This window comes from Strongylocentrotus purpuratus, unplaced genomic scaffold, assembly GCF_000002235.5.
Source record: "Strongylocentrotus purpuratus isolate Spur 01 unplaced genomic scaffold, Spur_5.0 spur5_scaffold_2, whole genome shotgun sequence".
Classification (NCBI taxonomy): Eukaryota; Metazoa; Echinodermata; class Echinoidea; order Camarodonta; family Strongylocentrotidae; genus Strongylocentrotus; species Strongylocentrotus purpuratus.
In genome coordinates, this window is record NW_022145605.1 from 28,625,226 (window position 1) to 28,646,643 (window position 21,418).

At 37.8% G+C, this 21,418-nt stretch overlaps 1 protein-coding gene across 1 annotated transcript in view; it reads right to left on the minus strand.

Annotated features, from left to right (window-relative positions):
* The window catches only part of LOC115926462 (P2X purinoceptor 4-like), an 89,348-nt gene extending 71,450 nt beyond the window's left edge, over positions 1–17,898 (minus strand). The window contains exon 1 of the mRNA XM_030991190.1: positions 17,816–17,898. Coding sequence (XP_030847050.1) covers positions 17,816–17,898 — 83 coding nt within the window. The remainder of the gene's footprint in view (positions 1–17,815) is intronic.
* Between the last annotated feature and the right edge of the window lie 3,520 nt (positions 17,899–21,418).

Sequence of the window (21,418 nt, forward strand, 5' to 3'; positions counted from 1 at the left end):
AGGAAATGTATAATGAGCCGAGCAACGAACATAGAGAGAAATCAAGCGATTAGTCCCTACCACATACGGGCGTAACGACGGTGCCCTTTGAGCAAATGCTGCGCATTATCAGTGAATACGATTCCCATCAATATTGTATGTTACCGTGTTTATACATGCCCTTTGTGGGTCCAAACAACCCATCTTCTCCATGATAAACATCCCAAAATAATTTCTCTTGACACACAATCCATAGCCAGAACCAGAAGAAAAGCTTTAAATTGGATTTACAAGAATGTGACCCATGTGTTATACAGCCCTTTTTACAAAACTTGCAACGTAAACGCCACACCGATTTATTCCCAGTCTACCTAATCATTTCCAGCCTATGTTCGTTGTGCTGCTCTCGTACAATATACTCTGGATTAATGATTATTCATCTATTAAATCCTACTTGATCCCATTTACTCCTAGAACGGGTGGTTACTGTATTAAGCCTATGGGAAATTTAACAATGCAGTAGCCAACGGGTTAAATAATACTGAAAGCAGATCAAAGTGTGAACTACACATGTATAGTCATAACATGTTATAATCGACGGCAGGATTGGCATTTGAAGTTTGCATGTGTTTCCTGTTGACCATTACTTAGTAGTATAATATGTGTCTTTAAAAAGTAGACCCATACTAGCTAACAATGAAAATGGCGTTGTAAATTCAAATGAGGATAAAATATCATAAAAAAAAGCTTTTGGTAAAGAGCCAAATCAATTTATTGTTTCACTTTCAGGTCAATAAATGTTTTATTTGTTTTCCAAAATATTCGTGTGGTATCTTTAACGAAGACTTTCATAACAGATCAAAATAGATGACTCAAAACCAATTTTTGCCCAGCCTGGCATTTGGATTCAAGCTTCATCATCATGATTAGATATGAACTCCTTTTGACCCGGAGCCTTCACCGAAAGAAAGAGAAAAATAACAACCGGACGCTCTGACAGATGATTGTAGAAATCATGGTGGATATGCCAAAATAAACTGACCACAAGGGACAGTTTCAAACCCACAGATCGTTCATCTAGGTCTGTCGGGTCATCCCTGTTTTCTTTCCGGTCAATTTCAGCTGGTTATTTTCATATCGTGCCTCGCACCGTGTCCAATCGGTCATTCTGCTTTCCTGGCAAAAATAGAAATTGAATACCGAATAAACAAGATTGGGGTTGCTTTTCAATTGGAATTGAACCAGATACGCTTATTATTCTTTTGAGAATATACACTGTTGGTCATAAAGGTGGAATAATTATTTTTACCCCAATTTATGGAATGATTTTGACAATGATTTATTCCTAATAGATCTAGATGATAGTATACATTCTCAGATTTTATTGAATAATAATTTGTGAGTGTTTGTTTTGAGTGACTGCTAAAGCATGTGTGTGCTACTATGTTAATCAACTGGGGGACCTACGTCCTAAAGTCATAACTGACAGTAATGAGGATTAATGCCTCACAAAAGAACATAGCACATCGTGACGGTGTTGATCTTGGGGCCTCACAGTAACGAGGCCATTGCTTAGCCACTGAATCATGACTGTACGCAGCTGGGGCTAGGGTACGCGCCCGCCCCCACAAATACAAAAAACAAAGAAATTGCAATACATTTTCAATAATTCATTGCATTTTCCCCCGGTCCCCAACAGAAAAAGTACCTCTGTATGGCCATGCATTATGGTTCATGCCATGGCAACACAGAGGATTTGTCTTTGTTCGGGATCGGGGCAAATTATTCTTATCGTATAAGTATATTCTCATTGAATAAATGCAAAATTTGTAGGTATTGCAATGTTAATGTTGATGACCGGAGTAATGATGCATCTGTTATTTCTGTTCTCATTGTTATTACAAAAAAAAATCGGCTTCCTTCTTTGTCGAACCTATTTAACGATTGTTTGTCTTCGTCTATAAATAACATCCTGTGATTATGAAATACGCTTTTAATATCAGAGAATTTCAAATCACCAAGGTGTCATAGTGCTCCTATCTCAGCTTAATAGAGGTGTCAACAAGTACCTAGATGCCTTTATTTTGACAACGCCTACAGGAGCAGTTAATGAAAGGACCAAAAAACATCCAATATGCGTCAGTATCACCCTCCTTTCCCAGAGAATCCCACTGACTGTTCAAATGGGGTTAAGCTCTCGAGGTAATATGGGCGGATCCGGATATTCTTCGGAAATGAAGGGGGCACAATTCCAAAAATATAAAAGGTCAGACAAGTTCCCTCCCTGAAAAAGAAGTTTAAAAATAAAGCTTTCACATTTTCCGGTCGCTTTGGGGTCTTAAGTTCAAAGGGGAACACACTTTTCTTTTGTGTTCATAAGGTTGATTATTTGGGTTTAGGGTTTAAAAGGGGTACATGAGCCAGTTGGGCCCCCTTAATTTAAATCCAACAGTGGGTATAAGAGAGAGAGAGAGAGAAAGAGAGAGAGAGAGAGAGAGAGAGAAAGAGAGAGAAAGAGGGAGAGAGAGAGAGAGAGAGAGAGGGGAAAAAGAAAGGGATTGTAAAGAAGGGGGTAGTCATTCTCATCATAATTCGTCGATCAGTAGGGCGTTCGGCTAGCTGTCAGTCGGACGGGCCCGCGAGGGAAGGAAACGATGATCAATCGAGAATAGGATGCATGAACACGACTGTTTTGATGCACACCTTCTGAAGGTGCTTTAACACCATATAGTCCATTATCAAAACAACAAGCTTTAAGCTCTATCACCCCCTCTCTTAACTCCTCTTCCTTTTCCACCAACTCTCTCTTTACCTCTCTCTATCTCTTTACTCCTCTGTAACCCATTTCTCTCTTTCTCTGATTCTCTATCCTTTCTATCTTTTCCTTTTTCTCTTCCCCCTTTATTTTTTCTCTCTTTCGCGTCGTCATAAACATCTTGCTTGTTTTTCTGCTTATTGCTAGTTTCATTTAATAAGGTTATCTCTGATGGGAATACACCAGGTGAGTATTGTTTGTTGTGTGTAGTTTCGAAAATGTGATGGAACGGCATAACATAGGATTGAACTATTGTTATTGTTTTTGTGTTTTACCATATACATGTTTTTACATCCACTTGTTAAAAAAACACATTAATGACTCGTTTGATTCTCACCTACTTCGTGTTCCAAAGAATTGTGTTGATAATTATTTTAATCACGTTTTTGTTTATTTAATAAAATCTTGTGATTAATATTGTCATGTTACAATGTATAATATAAAGCTATAATTGATCGTGTAGCTTTAAGACTTACGTTAAAGTAGCTAATCACTTTTTTCTTCCACTTATTGTTTGTAAGCACGAAAAGGATGAACCATTACCTCCCTAATTACTGCATCATATTATGTATCATGATATGCTCATCAGTGGTTATCATTACGAATTTACAGCGTTGAAAATACTAATCGAGACCAATCACTTACTTGTACATGGTAATCCTTTTTAATATCGCTAATTGCTAATTATTAGAGCAGCCAATTACTTCCGCAAATTTTTCATCTTCGTAGTATTTGTTTTAACGAGTTGGCTATATTCGCATTCAACACAAAACGCTAGGATGGTATGAAAAATATGTATGACGATTGAATTTAAAATGTATGACGATTGAATTTAAAATGTATGACGACTGACTTTGTAGACAGGACAAACTTGAAATATATATACCCAGATATGATTATATTATTAAGTGAAGAGGCAAAGTGACTAATACCAGAACAATATCTTGCTCTAACGTCAGAGTAAATGGCTCCGAGAGAGTTACTTCCCCGGACCGTATTTTAGTCTTGATATATTCCTAATTGTCAAGCCGCGTACTGTTCCATTTCCCTCAATACACATTGACCTTCCTACAAAGCAAGGCTGCATGTACTTTTGTCAGGATGGCGTATTCGAGCCACCCACCTCCCGAAAGATGAAATGATCGAAGTTTCAATTCGGTTCAAGGTTAACTGTAATAATAACCGAACGGTAGGGTCTACCTGCCAGCAGAAAAAGATGAGCCCTCGTCATGCTATAGTACTGTAAACGAAACTGAGTGACCAGAGGTTTTACAGAAAGGTTAATCACTGTAAAATCTGAGATTTGAAAGTCATTAAAAAAAAAAGATAAACCACCGGGCATGAATTTGTGTATACGGGACTAAATAAACAAAAAATGTGGCACTAGAAATTGATAAACTATTTCCAGTTGTGTTCGGAATATGAGAGCAGATTAAGAGAAATCTCTCTGAGGGGACATTGCTGATATGATAAGTTTCTCTATGCATCTGAAAAAACACTATTCCCATTATCATTTCTCAATCTTGTATGATTGCATTCACTTTTGATATTGTGTGACATAAGGAAAAGTTAGGACTTTTATTTTTCGCTCAAGATGTTAAAGATGATGATTTCGATTTGCCTTAACATGTCAAATATAGATCGCGCTAGCCAATTCCATGGCTAAATTGGCACGATCTCTTGATCATAACTCTTCTTTATGATCAAAAGTCATATGTATTATGTGAAGCTCAATTTTAAGTGACATAATGCTCCTTAAAAATTGTGATAACCTTTCTTTTTCGCTATTCATAGATTACTGAGAAGTTTTGTTCACCCGGGCAAAGAATTGTGAATCCACCACTGCCGACTAGACTATTATTCCAACCTATATATAGCGAAAGTTGGCATTCTTTATTTCGTGAAGAGGAACGTCACAGGGTTCTGCCTGCAGACTTTGTGAATTATAATCTAAATGAGTGTTTTCAAATCAGGATTTTAAAGAATTAGGAGGGGGGGGGGGGCTAACGGTTCTGAACAAAATTATGATAACCTTTATTTTATTTTTGTTTATAAGAGATTGTTGTGACGTCTTGTTCACCCATGTTCACATGAGCAAAGCATAGTTAATCCACCACTGCCAGATATTTTTGCTGCTAACCTTTATTTAGCCTTCAATACGAACATTATAAAGAGGGTCCCCAAGGGCCTCTGCCTGCAGACTTGTGCAACATTGTCTCCGGGGAGAATGTTTACAAAGCATGGCAAGTGGAAACGAATCGTTCGACTACAAAAAGATTCCAATTCCATCTCGGAAGAGAGAGGAAAGTTGGCGGGAATAATGTTAGAGCATGGGTTGATGATGTTTCCCAGCGACCTTCGAGAGAAAGGAAGTCACTTTCGATTTAAATCGTTTGGGTAAATGTCACGACTATTTGAAAGTCGGAGAGATCTTGAAGATAGGCCTGTACCCATTACTAGAATATGTCGTCCGGGAAGACAATTTTACTTTTTCTTTCTTCTTTGAGCATTAAGAAATGAGTCTGCTATTAAACGTGATAAGCAGGAAGTTTGATGGAAACCCAGGACTTATAAATTCCATGTTTTCCCTTTTCATTATTTGGTGCAAAACGTAAAATACTAAAAATAGGGCTTTGATATCACAAAAGTGCATTTTCCCGCGTTTAGAATCAGCATCAAAGGTGAAAAGAAGGAAGTCATTTCATGCAAACACTAAACAGAAGCGAAAATAATTTATATGCAGCAATGAGAACGGAATAACGCGTGTCCTGCAATTAAACACCCCATGGCAAACGAGAAGGCATAACCGATCCAATATACAGAGAACATAGCAAATAATCGAGGCTAAGGATTCGAATTCCCAATCAAACTTTCGAAGCGATACCATCATTTATCCTTGACGGCCATGCAGTGTCCACACCACAGATCAATACAGGATTCTAACTCAGTCTCATATTTCTCCGTAAAATCAATTCATTCGAATAAATCGGATGAAGATAAGCTGTCTTAGGTTTGCTGTCACGGATGCAATCTGAAAGGAACATGTCTTGGAATGAAGGTATATTAGGGGGAATTGGCGTAGATTGGATCAAGACATTGAAATGAAAAAGCAAAACAACGGCTATACTAATATCCTTCGCTGTTCTTCGTGGAATCCAAGAAACAGCGAAGGAAGAAATTAATGAATATTGACTTATGCATTATTTGCAATTTATAAATGTATAAGTATTGGAATAGATTCTACAAAGAAGGTGAGATAAACTGATTTTAAAATTATGTTTATATATCATAAAAAATGTCGATATGATGCTGAAAGCCACAAGCAAAATGGAAGAGCATGTTAAACAAGTTATGAAATATATGTTTGTATTGAGAATTTTATTCTAATATGGTTTTAAAAAAGGAAAAAAATCCTTCCCGCTCGATTCTCCCTTGGACCAAACACTATGCCTAACCCTAACCCTAACCCTAACCAAACACGTAATTATAACTCTAACCTTAACCCTTATTATATACCTCTGACGAAATAAAGCTCGAAGCAATATATTTCGCCAGAGAACTATACAAGCCGATATGGGTAGGGCTTTGGGATGGGTCTTATCATCTTGTTCACATGTTCCCTTACCCTTACCCTCTTCCTTTCTCCCATGTTCTCTCTCTTCCCATATCTATTCTTGTTTCTCCTCATTCGAATGGGGGTTAGTGAAAAGTGCCAACTGTGCCCCATGCAGCATGCCATCGATCAGGGATAGTTTAATCCCCGTCATTTGCCCATATTAAAAAATACTGTTACTGGTTGAATAGTATTTGGGTTGATGAACACTGACACATCTAGAACGCATAAAACATTACTACTTGCGACGACAATTAGACTGACCTATTTATAAAATTCGACTTATGTTTTTCCCTTCTTTGTAACTTAATTTTTGTTTTTCTTCTTCATCTACTCTTTATTTTCCTCTTTTTTGTACTCCCATGTAAGATAATACTTGACCACATCATGAGATACATTTATACTCTTTATAAAGAATGGCAGTTTGGGGTTGTGTTTTTCAGCCCGACTGAACTCAAGAAGTTATATCTTTCGATCTATTTTTTTTTGACAATTGTTGATATTTTGTCCACTATTCATTAAAATAGGGATGCAGAAAATGATTTGGGAGAAATCTGAGGACTAATATTGATCGAAAGCACAGAAAACTGTTGATAGGACAGAATAGACGATTTAAAAGAGAATTAGACATTAAATAAATATACACAAGAAAATAGAATGATTTTACTATGTTTTGACCCTACGTTTTTAAAAAACCTCTATCCCTTTGAAGTAAAACCTTGACGGGAGAATCAGGTTTGTTACTCCAGATGTAAAAACGCAAACCAAATATGGCAGATAAAGGGAAAAGGTGCCCGAAGGCGAGCGGAGTACGTGATGGACGGATACATAAGACAAAAAGCGATAGAAGATGAGAAAAGAGACAGAGATCGAGATAGAGATGGACGGAAACTGAGAGAGATGGATAAAGATAGACCTTACGGACGGGAAGATCACTGACATGACGGTTTGGCCCCAGGGTACCCGGGGCTCTGAGAGCTCTTCAACCGGTAAGCTTCACTACAGAGCACAAACACAAGACCATCGTCTCTTCCCCTCCACAAGCGCTGCCTACAACCCCTTTCAGACCTCGCTTAGATCTTCCAATATGAACACATATTTTGGATGAATATGCACTAAGCCGCTTCTCAAGAGCTGAATATGGTACGGGATGATAGGAGTCAGATTTCTCGATTAACATAGAAGAGATGAGACAGAGAATGTCCTCGGTTGGAGGGTCTGGTGTTGACACACGGTCCGGTTGCATCCCGCGTGGCAAGGAGCCGACGAGTCAAAGAAAACGAGGAAGCTCCTAGAGTTTGAATTAGCCTCAGAAAAGCCTTGATCGAGTGACATTTAACATTCACTCTACATGGATGTATTCTTTACGGGTTGTGTTCACACATTCTACTTGATAAAACCTTGATTTCCTCGAAGTATGGGACACTGTGGCCTCTCAGTTGATGATATCCCACAATTACAATCCTTCCAATCTATTTTTCCACTAAAGAAGTCAATTGGAAATGAGAAAATGTTATCATATTCCCTAAACATCCATTATTTCTTAATTACGTGTACAGTATTTCATTTCAAATAAACCATGATTGCGATGTACATCAATCTACGTGATACGGGTAAGTTAATATAATGACAAGCTGTTAAGAACTAACAAAATAATTATCTCAACTCATAGCTGTTGTATGGTTTATAACTTTAAAAATGTAGGTTTTATTAGCTTTCTAACAAGGTGGACAAATGAAAACGAGAAGTGGGGATAATGGCAGGTTTCATTGCCTTGAGATGTCGTAGAAAATACATCCTAACCAGAATGAATTAGATTAAATACACATTCCCATCGTGACGTTACAAATATTGGGAGACTTCTGGCGTTACCAGAGACGGAACAACTTGATTTCTTCCCTCAAGGGGTAACGTTTGTTTGAATACATGCCCAGGTAGATCTACAATGATTTCCATATATCATGGAAGCACGACTCTCACTGAGGATGTGTTTCGGACGAAAGTGATAAGGAGACATTGAGAGTAAGTACATTTGAGAAGAATATGACACTTTTGAAAAAGAGATGTATTACCTTCTTTTTCCCCTTCTTCTTAGTTGTCTTCTTCTACTACTTCCACCACTACTACTACTACTACTTATACTACTACTACTACTACTACTACTACTACTTGTTCTTTTCTCCGTTTTCTTTTACTTCTTCCTATACTACTTCTAGTAGGTCTTCTTCTTGTTGTTGTTCTTCTCCTCCTTTTAATACTACTATTTCTACTACTAATACTACTTCTACTTCTTAATTTTCTTCTTCTATTACTACTACCTCTTCTACTACTACTGCTGCTACTACTACTACTACTACTACTACTACTTCTACTACTACTACTACTACTACTCCTTCTTCTTATTCTTCTTCTTCTTCTTTTTCTTCTCCTCTACCCTCATTCTTGCTCTAATCCTTCTCCTCCTCCTCCTTCTTCTTGTGCTTGTTCTTCTTTTGTTACTTCTCCTTCCCTACTCTTCTTTCGTCTTCTGCTTTTGAAGTCACAATTACCCACATCATTAATCAGAGTAGGATATTCTTACTCCCGAAGGCTCGTCCTGAAATGTTTGACAATGATTACCAATCGAACTCCAGGCACAGAACTGGTTGATCTCTTATCATCATGATCATAAAGGAACGTTCTTTTTTGATTTGCAAGTCTCTTGGCATGCTTCCTACCTTGCAGTCGTGGAGACCTCAACCTTAAAGCGCTTTCTGCTGAAATGACGTTATCCAATCTGTCTTTAGATTTAGGCCATAGTTACTTAAATCAGTGATTCAATTTCGATGTAATGCAAAACTAATATCCCCTGCATGGCTCATCCTCTTATCCGAAATTTCATTAGATGGGATCATAATGCTTGGGACTATGCATGCTTATGTCATCGTACTTTTAATTCTAATTGAAGAATCGATAAAGTTTCCCTCAGCACATATCATACTTTCTGCTGTTAAAACAGTTTCATATCCAGATGCAGAAGCATTGGTATTAACCCGAAAATAACATCGAGCAGAGACCCGTGGGGCACCAAATGATTTCTGCAGTGATGGGTTTCTTCCTCTGATATGGATAAGTACGGATATTAGTGTTGACATGGAAGGGGAGGGGGTGGAGGAGAATGTACGTTTAGGGTGGGGTGCGTACGATATCATCCCGATGGTTCGTTGTTTGATATTGTTAAGCTATATGTCGTTAAATATGAAAGAGCAATCGGCTATATTTGAAGCAACAGCAGCCGTTCTGTCTGTAATGCCACACAGAACTGCTTGTTGGGGGGTTTTCCCTAAAATGTAGAAGTTATTTCACAAAATCAAAAAAAAAAATTAGGCTAATGGTAGTACGTTGCTACATGAATAGGAATAAGACAGCCCCAAGCTCGATTACATTTGTATTTAAATGGCACTGAAATTGTTGGCCGCAGTAGATTATCAGTGGACTGTAGCTGTTGCGGGTCTTTCTTTATGCATTCATATACGTTATTACTGTAAATGTCCGGTTTGAATAACAGGGAAAAAACGTGAAGGAATAAAATATCCACGACGTTCTGTTCCATCAAAAGAGTAATTTATGGATGTCAAATACTGCGAAGAAATGGCCATATTTGCATTTGGGTCCAAGTGAAGCCTGCAATGATGAAACGTAAGGAGGATTTCGTGACTAGCTATTCACGTATCAGAAGGAACACTATCTTTGTCGGGCTAAATGATCCAATCATGTTTTTTAATACGTCGGTCGTCATCAAATATTTGCACATCATACACAAATCGTGATATCATTAACACGTATCATAGTCTCACAATGCGTAGATAGAGTGCATCTTAAAGAAGGTCGGTTTTGGGTGAATATTATTTTCAGGCAGAACTATCTATTTTGACAAAGATAATATAAAATATTTAAAAATCACTTTCTAGCTTATGATTGTTACTTTATTTAATGAAAGTTCTTTAAAATCAGGTATATTTCGTGTTTAGAAATAATAAGCTGTTGTTTTTCCTTCTCCGCTCTTGAAACTATTTCTGTCAATGAACTTTGAGTAATGGCAAAAATAGTTATTTATTATTCATTATTGTTTCCCTCTTGACACATATATATATATATATATATATATATAACTCTCTTTCTCTCCCTCTCTCTCCTCTGTTTTTCTCTAACAACATTTATATTATGTTTGAACATATTTTCCCTCTATCTCGTTTCTAATTCTGGTTTTGAAATCAATGTGTTCTTTTTTGGTTTTGCATGACCCATGAGTAATTCTTCAAAGTGAATTGAAGAAATATTTCAATATGATTTTATTTTCATCTCCCTTGTCCATAAACTCATTCCTGCTTCAGTTTCTTTTCCTTTTCCCCCCATTTTTCTCCTGTTTTCCAGAGTAAATCGAGTGTAGATGAGTGCAGCTGAAAAGGAAATGCCATTCGCAGAAGACCTCTCCCCTGGCTCGCTTAGCGTGTCATGAAATGTGTTCAACTCTAACAGGGTGTGCAAACAGACAGGTGTTTTTCATGCAAAATCAAGATTTACTCAAGGAAAATTCCTCCTCACAAAGCATGAACGAAGAGCGGGAATGGCCGAGGGGTGAAGTTTAGGGGTGGGGTGAGATGGATTGCGGAATTCCTCTCACAACTTCTTTACAATTTCGTTATTTACAGTAACTGTGTTGTTTTATTTCTGAAAATACAAGATTTCGACGAATCTATGAATGCTGTTTTCTTGCAGATTACCATATACTTGAAACAATTGGAATGGAAGATAATATAAGGAGTTTAAAATCGTATGGATATGCGTCACTAATTTCCCAACGGCTTGTAAAGAAGTAACTATAGGGGTATGTGTACTTTCCCTGCAGGAAATAAGGCACTGTTCATTCGGAATTCCTCTCTGAATAAATTCTATACGTGGATATTTGCATTCCCCAATCAATCATAAGCACCAACGAAATTCAGTCAAGTAAAACAAAAAATTGTAATAAAAAAAGTCATGCCCTTTGTACAATTTAACATAACTTTACTGCTCTAAATACAATATCCGCAGTGGTATGAACAACATGAGTGTTATGATATCGAATATGTCAAGCTGTATACCTCAACTTCTACGTATTTACCCCCAATCAGGTGGTTATCCTTAAGGTCATTTGAGTTTTCCCTTTCCATGAATAACATGAATAACAGAAATCTGCGAGTCTGCTTATTATGCTAAAATAGGAATTAGCCCATTGTCAAAACAGGTGATGAAAAGTTACTTTGCCATTCGCTATTCAAACGACCTTTTTAATGTCTAAAGTACAAAACATTGACGAATTGCTGCCACAACAGCGCTCCAGTTTTTCAAGGAATTAATTCCTGCCAGGTACCCATTCACATCACCTGGGTCGAGAGTGGCAAATGAAGATTAATGCCTTGCCAAAGGACATTAGTGCCGTGTCGGGGATCGAACCACGGCCTTTCAATTTCAAGTCAAGCGATTAAACCACTCGACAACCACACTTCTACTGATACTGATATACTTATAGCACTGGGCGGCTTAAGTCGAATAGAATGTAATTTCGTTTAAAAGGGAGATAGATGGATAGATTTAGATCTTTAAAAGAGATATAAAATGCGAATTTAAAAAAAAAGTAAAGTTAAGTAGGTAATGGTGATAGACAAGTCGATAAACTTTAAAAAGATTTGGATTTTGCCGCGCAATTCCGTTTGCTGAGTGCTCGTAGAATCCATGGTAAAAAGCAAGTTATCTCTATCAAACAGGTACCAAAGAAAATGGCAGTTTGAGACTATATTAGATCGATAGAAAGAGATTGGTGGTAGGAAAGATGAAAGTCCGCGCTCTGGGAAGTCAACTGAAATCAAAATTGAGGAAGGGGGGAAATGGTGGCCCCAATCTACTTGGCACACACTGCTAAATGGGCAATTAAGCTTGATAGAGGCGCAAAGGGGTTGTCCGTATATTATTCACGCTCTGTGTGATAGCAGAAGACGGGCCTTGTTAAGGCGGGAATGGTAAGGTGGCAAAGCTTAATTGTGAATATTTCATTAAGTCTAATCGATAGCATTGTATCTGTGCTCTACGGCATTCTTCAAGTCGGTCATCATTCCACTGCTTTCTCGCTGTGACATGGCGGAAACAAATGAAAGATGTAGAGTGTTCATTGGGGTTATGTGCATAAGCAGGAGCCCTGAATAAATAAAGAGGGAGTTTTCTCGAAAACAGACTTATTTATAACATCTTTTCAACAAAAGAATTAATCTTGTTACATGAACATATATATTTGTGTGTAATGAAGTGATTTAGGTCTACACAAATCAAATATATAACCGACAATTATTAATGCTAATTTACATTTATCTAGAATCATTTTGCATCTAATCATTTTCTATTCGGGCTAGTAACATTTAGACGGTTGCTGCTTTGCCAAAAGAGCGAAAAAGGTGAAACGAACATGAAAAGAAGATGATATAGCTCTGCCCACACCCTCTCCTAATCGACGGCCTTGTTAATTCCCAATTAATAAAGCTGGCACTCCCGCCTCTCTGATGTCGGTGTTCACTGAGTGGCTACCCGCGCACATACACACACATTCACCCACCCTGACGCGCCCACCCACACACGCTCTCAGTTCCGTTATAATTTGACTCTGCCGTATTCATGTGTCCGTCTGCTTGAGGTGAACAACTTCATAATGAGCTCACATTATCATTTACCCCCAAGCTGTGATTAATCTGACTCGCAGCATGATTGTATCAACTTTCCAAGTTGATATGAATAACCACATGAAAATTAAAGACACAATGATGAACGAAATACATGCACAGTTTTCATAGCTGTTTGATATCAAATTATTTTGTATTACCAATGTGTTTTGAAAAGTGAATATCCTTTCTTTCGTCGTTTTTAGCACCAATGTGATTTTCCTCCGCTGTAATCACTCCGACTCACAGCATGATAGTATTAGCTTTCCAAGTTGATATGAATGCCACATGAAAATTAAAGACACAGTGATGAACGAAACATATTCATAGTTTTCATAGTTGTTCATATCAAATTAGTTCTTTAGTACCAATGTGATTTGAAAAGTTGACATCTTTTCTTTCGTCGCCTTTACTGCCACCCTGATTTTTGATAATTTTTTCAAGTTTGATACTTAGTCGAATTATCATCATCAGCATTGTCATCGACAGTTTCAATCATTCCTAAAATAAAAGAGAACTGTAAAGAATAAAAAAAGTAATGCAGACAACTTTCCTAAGTTATTTTCATTTTACACGCATGACAGTATTTTACAAATGAAAGAAAAGCATATAAGGCGGACGATTGTGATAAATCAAATTACAATCAAAATACAAAAAAGAGAGTAGAATTTGATTTACATGCTGAAATGTTCGTAATTCTATGGTGAAATATTTTGTGCAACTCCCCTCCATATTGAGGCTGCCTTCTAAAACATCACACCTAAAATCCCAACAGTTATTTTGTTGAATGGCAAATGCGTTCATTAAAATGTAATAGAATGCATAATTCATCAGTAGTAGGCAATGGTAAGGTATTCATGTATGCAAAGCTGTCTCATTGACAATGCCTTCAAAGGTATCACCTTCCATGCATCTTCAAGTAGGGAGACGGTTGGTGAACACGCCGAGATGTGTGAAGCTATCGACCGTGGCGGATTCAGAATTTTGTAGAGGGGTAGGGGCACAAGATGAAGGGAAATGGTTAACAAGCTATTTGAGTGATAAGTCACATACATAAAAACAAACAAAAACAGAACAGGTTACCACGTGTCTATCAGTGTCTATGGGATCAAAAGCGTTGTAAGGGGCACAATCTTTTTACATTGTGCAACTACGGTTTTAGAAAGGGGCAGGGAGGTACTTGTTGTGCACTCCATAAATCCGTCACAGATCTAGCGATGCGAGTCATTCACAAGCGGAGGAAATTTCCGAATGGTCCCTCCTCCATTAAGATATATATCTGTCAAATGGATAGATATGACATTTGGTAATGGACCAAGCAGTTAAATTAGACTTCACCGACACAACCAGTGTGTATCAAACCTATTTTTTGAACGACCTTTCAGAATGTTGAGTGCAAAATGTGGAGTGCAGCTGTATTATATATTTTGTAGGTTTCTAGCACATAAGAACACTTCTAAAAGGTAGATAAGTGATTCAATGATGTTCAGCATTCAGAATTGAAAGCCATCTCACGCGACATGCCATCATTTTTTTTTTTTATAAATCAATGACATTTTATTCTTGTGGACATTTGTTGTATTTCTATTTCAATACCTCTCGTTCTCCCTCTTTCTCGCTCGCTCTCTCTCTCTCCCCCTCTCTATTTTTGTATCTCTCTACCTATCTCTCTTTTTTCCTCGTACGTCTGTCTAGATCCCTCTTCATGGCTTTACCCCCTGTCATATCTATTTTTATAACCGCCCTATTATCCAATTTATTCCAAATCTCATTTCATCGGAAAGACAGCAGATGGGAGACATTAATCATTCCATCGAGATAACAGTCATTACCTTAATCATTTCCATAAAAATGAACATGAAATCTCTCAAATTTTTTCTCAATACAGTTTAAAGAAAACTTTAATTGCTTTGGCAATCAATATAAAAGAACTTTTTCAATACCATAACTAATGAACTTCAAACTGATTAATCGGAATTAGCTCTCTCTATTGAACATTACAAACTCTTTTTCTTCTTCTTCTTTTTTTTTACCCCTCTCCACCTAACGTATGATAAAATAATCCCATGATCTTATATCATGCAAAGTAAAATACGGACGCCGTCATCCACTCAGTTCAGAGCTACCAGGAATGCTATTCCCAGATTCATCAATATGAACATTCTTGTAACAGAACTTGTGGTAGTATATCAAATACTTTGACTACTGAAATTTGTCGCTCCCCCAGGCTCAGAATTTCAACCGACCGGTTGTAATAGACATTAAGTTTTCAATGGTGTCAAGATGACCTTCACGGAGGTGATTCCCTAGCTACGTTATTGATCTTCGTAAGAACGTGACAATGTGAGGATTATCGATCCAAGTTCGAGGATCACATCCTCAATTTCCTGACTATAACGTTGTCATTTTTTCCTCGACATAATTCAATGCATTGTTAAATTATATCGTCACAATGCATATCAGAATTATTCTAAATAAGATTTTTTTATAGTTTATTTGATTTGGTTTGATTTGATTTGATTTGATTTGATGTTTATTTATTCGGTATACATCACCATATTTACATTTACAATCTTAAAATTTTAGATGTATGATTATGACATGATATATACCAGGGGCGGATCCAGCCGACGGCGAGGAACGGGGGGGGGGGGGGGGGGGTTGTGGGGCCCAATTCGTGGAAAATATTTCGCGGCGCGTTCCACGCATGAGCGGACATGGTAGAGTCTGAGGGGATGTGCCCCCTCCGAAGCTGAAGAAAAATATTTTTTCACACTCAATACGTGCGATTTGGTGTATACTTTTTGCTAGGATATCGTCTATAAACTGTGACTTTGGATTTATAGGAGGTTCTCCTCTTTTCTTTTTTTTTGTACTTTTTTTGGGGTACTTTTTTGCCACTGCTGCTCTTTAATATTTCCATGACATGCAGTAACAAATTGAATTGCAGGAATCATGGCAAATTCGTTTAACAGTTCATTGCGCTTGGTTCTGTCTACTTTTCGCAGGAATTAGCTAAGGACGAAGCATTATTATCATTATTATTATTTCACCGCCATGACAATGATATTTAAAGTGAAAACAAAAATGAAGTGTTAGGCTTCCTGGGAGAAGTTTAAATTGTTGTTAAATAAGACCTAGCACAATATTTAGGGCTAGTTCTGACTTGAACGTGACCCAAATCTCGGAGCATGGCCTGGACCGGGGCCTTGACCTATACACGGATAAATGAGTGCCCTGGGTCCACTTCTAACTTGCTTTTAACCCTTCTTTTTTGGCCTTTTCCCTTTCCTTTCCTTTCCTTTCATTTCCTTTCCTTTCCTTTTCTCCTTTTTTAAATAAGAAGTGGGGGCCGGGCCCGTCGGGCCCCCTCCGTCCATCCGCGCCTAGTATATACAAAAAGGGGCCGTCTTTAGCATAAGCTTGAAGTGACGTCCTTTGTATAACGTTAATATTACAACGTTCTTGGTATAAACATATACGATCATTTTCATTACTTATCGCAATAGGGAATGGAGAGTAATTCCTTCATCAGTTACCTATCATTTAGTATAACATAATATCCTTGGCTTCCATCGACTAATAAAAAAATGTGATAAGAAAAATCGATGCCCCTTTCGGCAATTATTGTAATTCAATATATTCTCTAAATGTGATCCATACTGTTAACAATTCGAGAGTTACTGATTATTTCAATCCATTTTGAAAGTTATGTACGACGAAACATGATGTTTAGTTGGTTTATATTCATATATATTCATATATGACATGAACAAAGATACAAATTAATTATCAAAAACACGACTAGATTCTATTCTATTCTATTTTTACATCAAAGCAATATTCTCATTATCAGTCATCTATCGAAACGCAGGCTTAGTGACCGTGTAATCTTCTCAAAGTGTCTTTGAGTGGTAAGATCATATACAACTCCTTCATTTTACCCTAATCAGACTCCTTCACAATTTGCCCTTACATCATAAGATAAACGTAATACATGCTCTACCTTGTCATGATTGTGACTTTTTTCCTCATGTCATTCTTATAATTAAGGCGTGAAATGCCTTAGCAAAGCAAACAACACAATACTGATATGTGTGTTTAACTTAGCGGGCATACATTAAAATTGTTTGAGTTATGATGCGTATTCAAGTTGATTATTAAAATCATTAACTTCCGATCATTCTTTATTCCCAAAAATGCGTGACGTTACACTAAATGGTGCGTTAAAACACATTATCCTTAATCAACATTTAACCTATCGATGTGATGAATCATGTATTAGCATTTGTGAAGGTAAAAGGGGTTTCATTATCTTTTTAATAAAGTCCATTTTGTTCGCTTCATTACCTTCCATACTACTCCCTTGCCCCCAGTTCATTTTCGCGATGGACTATGTCATTAGGGTAAGTGATACGAACGACATTTTCCCCTTCGAAAAACCTTCAAAAATTGTCGGCATTTCCGCAGGTCTGTGAAGAGGGTAAAAAACGAAATCATTAACGAGATTTTACGGAAGCTTCCATCATTGATGCGCTCACAATTTCTGGCGTCCTATTATTTCATTAAATTGACGTTCCGAGCAGCCAGAAGACTTATTGGACGAGAAAGCGGACTTAACAAGCGCAACAGGTAAACTGTTTTCGGGATGTAAGCCTCAGGGAAATTTCCCAGAATTACCGGCCGAGTAGCGTCATCATCGCCACCACCACCGTTGCTCCAGCTCGGACGTTGACGGAGGTTTCTATGGGATCTAGAGGCATCTTGCACTTTTTCCACACTTTTAAAGGCTAAAGGTTGTTCGCTTTTAATAATCAGAAAAGTTTCTTATATACATGCCCATTTCATATATACATGATTTAGCATCCGAAATGACATTTAAAGGTAACTTGTTGCGTTATTTCACGTGACACCCCGTCAATTATTCCCTATGAATGTTAGTATGAACGTCTGAGAGAAACTCCGGAGAAAATTAAAGCCATCGCTCAACTCTGCCTACGCCAAGGCTCACCGCAAAATCAGTCTCATTGAGTCTCGTAGAATCCATGCATTCACTGTTTTGTGGTTTTACACGTATCCACGCCACAGTTGGGTCAAGAGTGCACAATTCTTTCAGTGGTACATCAAACAAATAATTAATAACTCCATTTGGTCGTCATTTTGTAGAATACAAAAATATGAAGCCAAATTACAGCTAAGATCTTTTGTGTTATAAAATCTAGCTGTGATGGAAAATGGAATTAATGGGTTACAGACCCCTCTCTTCGACAGGAAATGCAACATTCCATTTTTGTAAAGGTTGATTATCGAAAGTAAATAGCCGTTCATTAATTATTCAGACACATCACAGCCAGAGGATGACAGAATGAGTTTTACTTTATGTGTACCCCTTGGATGTCTACATAAAGTTGAATGGATTTGAATTTTGTTGTTTATGCTGACGCTCACTTCAATATCTTATACCCGTTGCACACGAGGAGTTATTGATTTGATTTGATTCATATATTTATTCACGGTAAAAAGCCCAGCTCAGCTGTTTGGCTGTATTACAATGGAGTCGTGCATATACAACTACATACAAAGTAATCATAAGAGCAAAACCATATATCATAATGTTTATAAAGAATAACGAAATAGTAGAATTCGTTTGTGTTATTACCCGCTCTAATCAAGACTGTGATGAAAGTTATCAAAAAATGTTTGCATTGTTCATTTTGCGTTCACTTTTGTTACGGATGTCATCTTCACATGGCGCATCAACGATCTTGCCACTCGATGACGCAGTCCTACGTCACGCAACTGACGCCTCGTGTGAAATGGGCATTTGATATATACATGAACATTTTCTTTTCTTTTCTTCTCGGGTGTGGAATCCTCAAAGCAGACATCCCGACTATTCCGTTTCGCATTGACATCGCAGCTGTATTTGATACATATTAAACCTCGCACACTCAAAATGAGACAAATATTGTCAAACGTTGTTAATGGTGACAGGTACGGCTTTGGTGGTCAAAATAGAAACATTCCTTCTGTTATAGATATTACCCCTTCCCCACACCCACCCCCACACAAAACACACGCAGAAGAGAGGAGAGGGAAGTAAAGGGGAGTATGGGGTTGTAACATCACTCAACATTCATTTCCATAAACCAATTTTTTATCGACTTTTTTCTGTTTTTACAATCATATCTTTCTTTCTCTCTCTCTTTCTTTCTCTCTCTCTCTTTTTCTCTCTTCTCTCTCTCTCTCTCTCTCTCTCTCTCTCTTTTCTCTCTTTTCTCTCTCACCCCTTCTACCTCTCTTTAAGACACACATGATTTCTAAATTCAAACCTCTTATCCATCAATATTTGCATTACTCAAACTTCTCCTCTTCCTTCTTTCATTGTTCGAGCGTATATTGCTCCCTCTCCCTCTCTCTCTCTCTCTCTCTCTCTCTCTCTCGCTCTCTCCCTCTCCTTCACCTCTCTGTCTCACATATAACCTTTATTCATTCGTCTACCCTGTCTTTAATAATGACCGACCAAGGTAAATGTAAATGATACCAAACAAATATGCACATCTAACAGTACGCCACTGAGGAACGAGATAAAAAAGAACACCATAAATTACACGCTGTATATCAGATGCCAAGTGTGACCGTAGCGTCCTCTTCTCTTTAATTTATGACCGGTGCATTTCAAGCTCATCATCTGAAAAATAATCGATTTGAGTGCATCCCCACAGAAATTGTATTGATCCAATACTGTTTAAATCGGCGATCAGGCATTTGCTCTGGTGACTTTTTGATTGTATTTGCTTGTTTGAAAAAGAAAAATATTCTAGAAGATTTCGCCTTACATTGCGATTGGGTTGTATAGGGTTAAGAGATTTAAGAGATTAAGATTCAAGTGTTAATATATATATATATATATACATATATATATATATATACTGTGAACCAAGTCGAAAAATCAATTTAATAGTATCAGAACCTTCATCCAAAGGCGAAAGTGCTTCAGAGAGGGCATATTGTAAGGAGAAAGTAAAACAAATCTTCTGTATGTACTCACTTTAATTTAAAGTATCCAACAGTTAATTGTTATGGGCTCGGTCTCAAGAATGACCGACCATAACGATCGGCGTCAAACATCAAAGAATAAGTCTGATTCGGTCATCTTAGTCGTGCAGGGTCAGGAAATGGCCTACGGAGAGGTCATTTCAATGAACTTGGACGTCCTCCTAGATTAGATTAATCATCTGCCCTATGTGATTAGACTAATGTTATGGATGGCCATTATAACTCCCCTACGTATCGTTGTCCGTCAATAGGTCTCCATAAAGAGTAGCATTTTCGTTATAGCAATGATCTAAATAAAAGTATATAAATACTTAACAGTTATTATGTTTACATTATGGCCTCGGCCAACGAACTCATGCATAAACACAATGTATGCACCATCTTCACTCCCTAGGGGAGTTTCATACCGCATCTAAATACCGTTGTAAATCTTATGGGATTTCTAAATTACCGTCAACCTGGTATCATGAATTTACGATCGTAGTTCGAATCTTTCAACCAGGAAGCTGAAGTGAGTAAATACTTGCTTTGAGAAAATGGACAAGATAATTTTGCCTGGTTCTGGATTTTCGCGGGGAAGGTGTTGGCAAGAAGCGCTTTTAAAGGGCAGCTTAACGATGGACAGTTGGTACTGGTAAATATATGTGTGATAATGAGAGATTTGTACCACATGGGACCAGGGGGGCTTTATGACGTCATGACGGGGGTAGATGCAACATACGACGGACGGTATCGATCTAAGGAAAACAGCTATGACCATATACCACCTCCCCTGATGAGATGATTCCGTAATACATTTGTATTCATATTCTACTAGCTTTCCTTGATATTATGTAAGCACTTTTCTTGTATTTGCACATATAAAATCCAAGGGACTTGCCACTATTCCCCCTCCCGTCCCCTATTGGATGGTCATTCCTTCATGAGAACCTTAATATTGCATTCCGACAGGAACGACACCAGTACGCCCAAGTCACCCTAGGGCGGTCTCGGTTACGTTGGGGGGGGGGGGGGGGGAGAAAGTGGTAGAGAAAGATTGGTATTTAAGCCTTTGCGTAATTCTACGATCCCATGATTAACAGAATGGATAAATACTTATGATTGCCATTCAAAGTGACTTAGCCAAGAGTCCCATCGCTAAATCGACTCCACACCGATGGTGGTCATTCAAAGTGACTTGCCAGAGTCACACCACCAAATCCACTAAAAAACCGATAACAATCC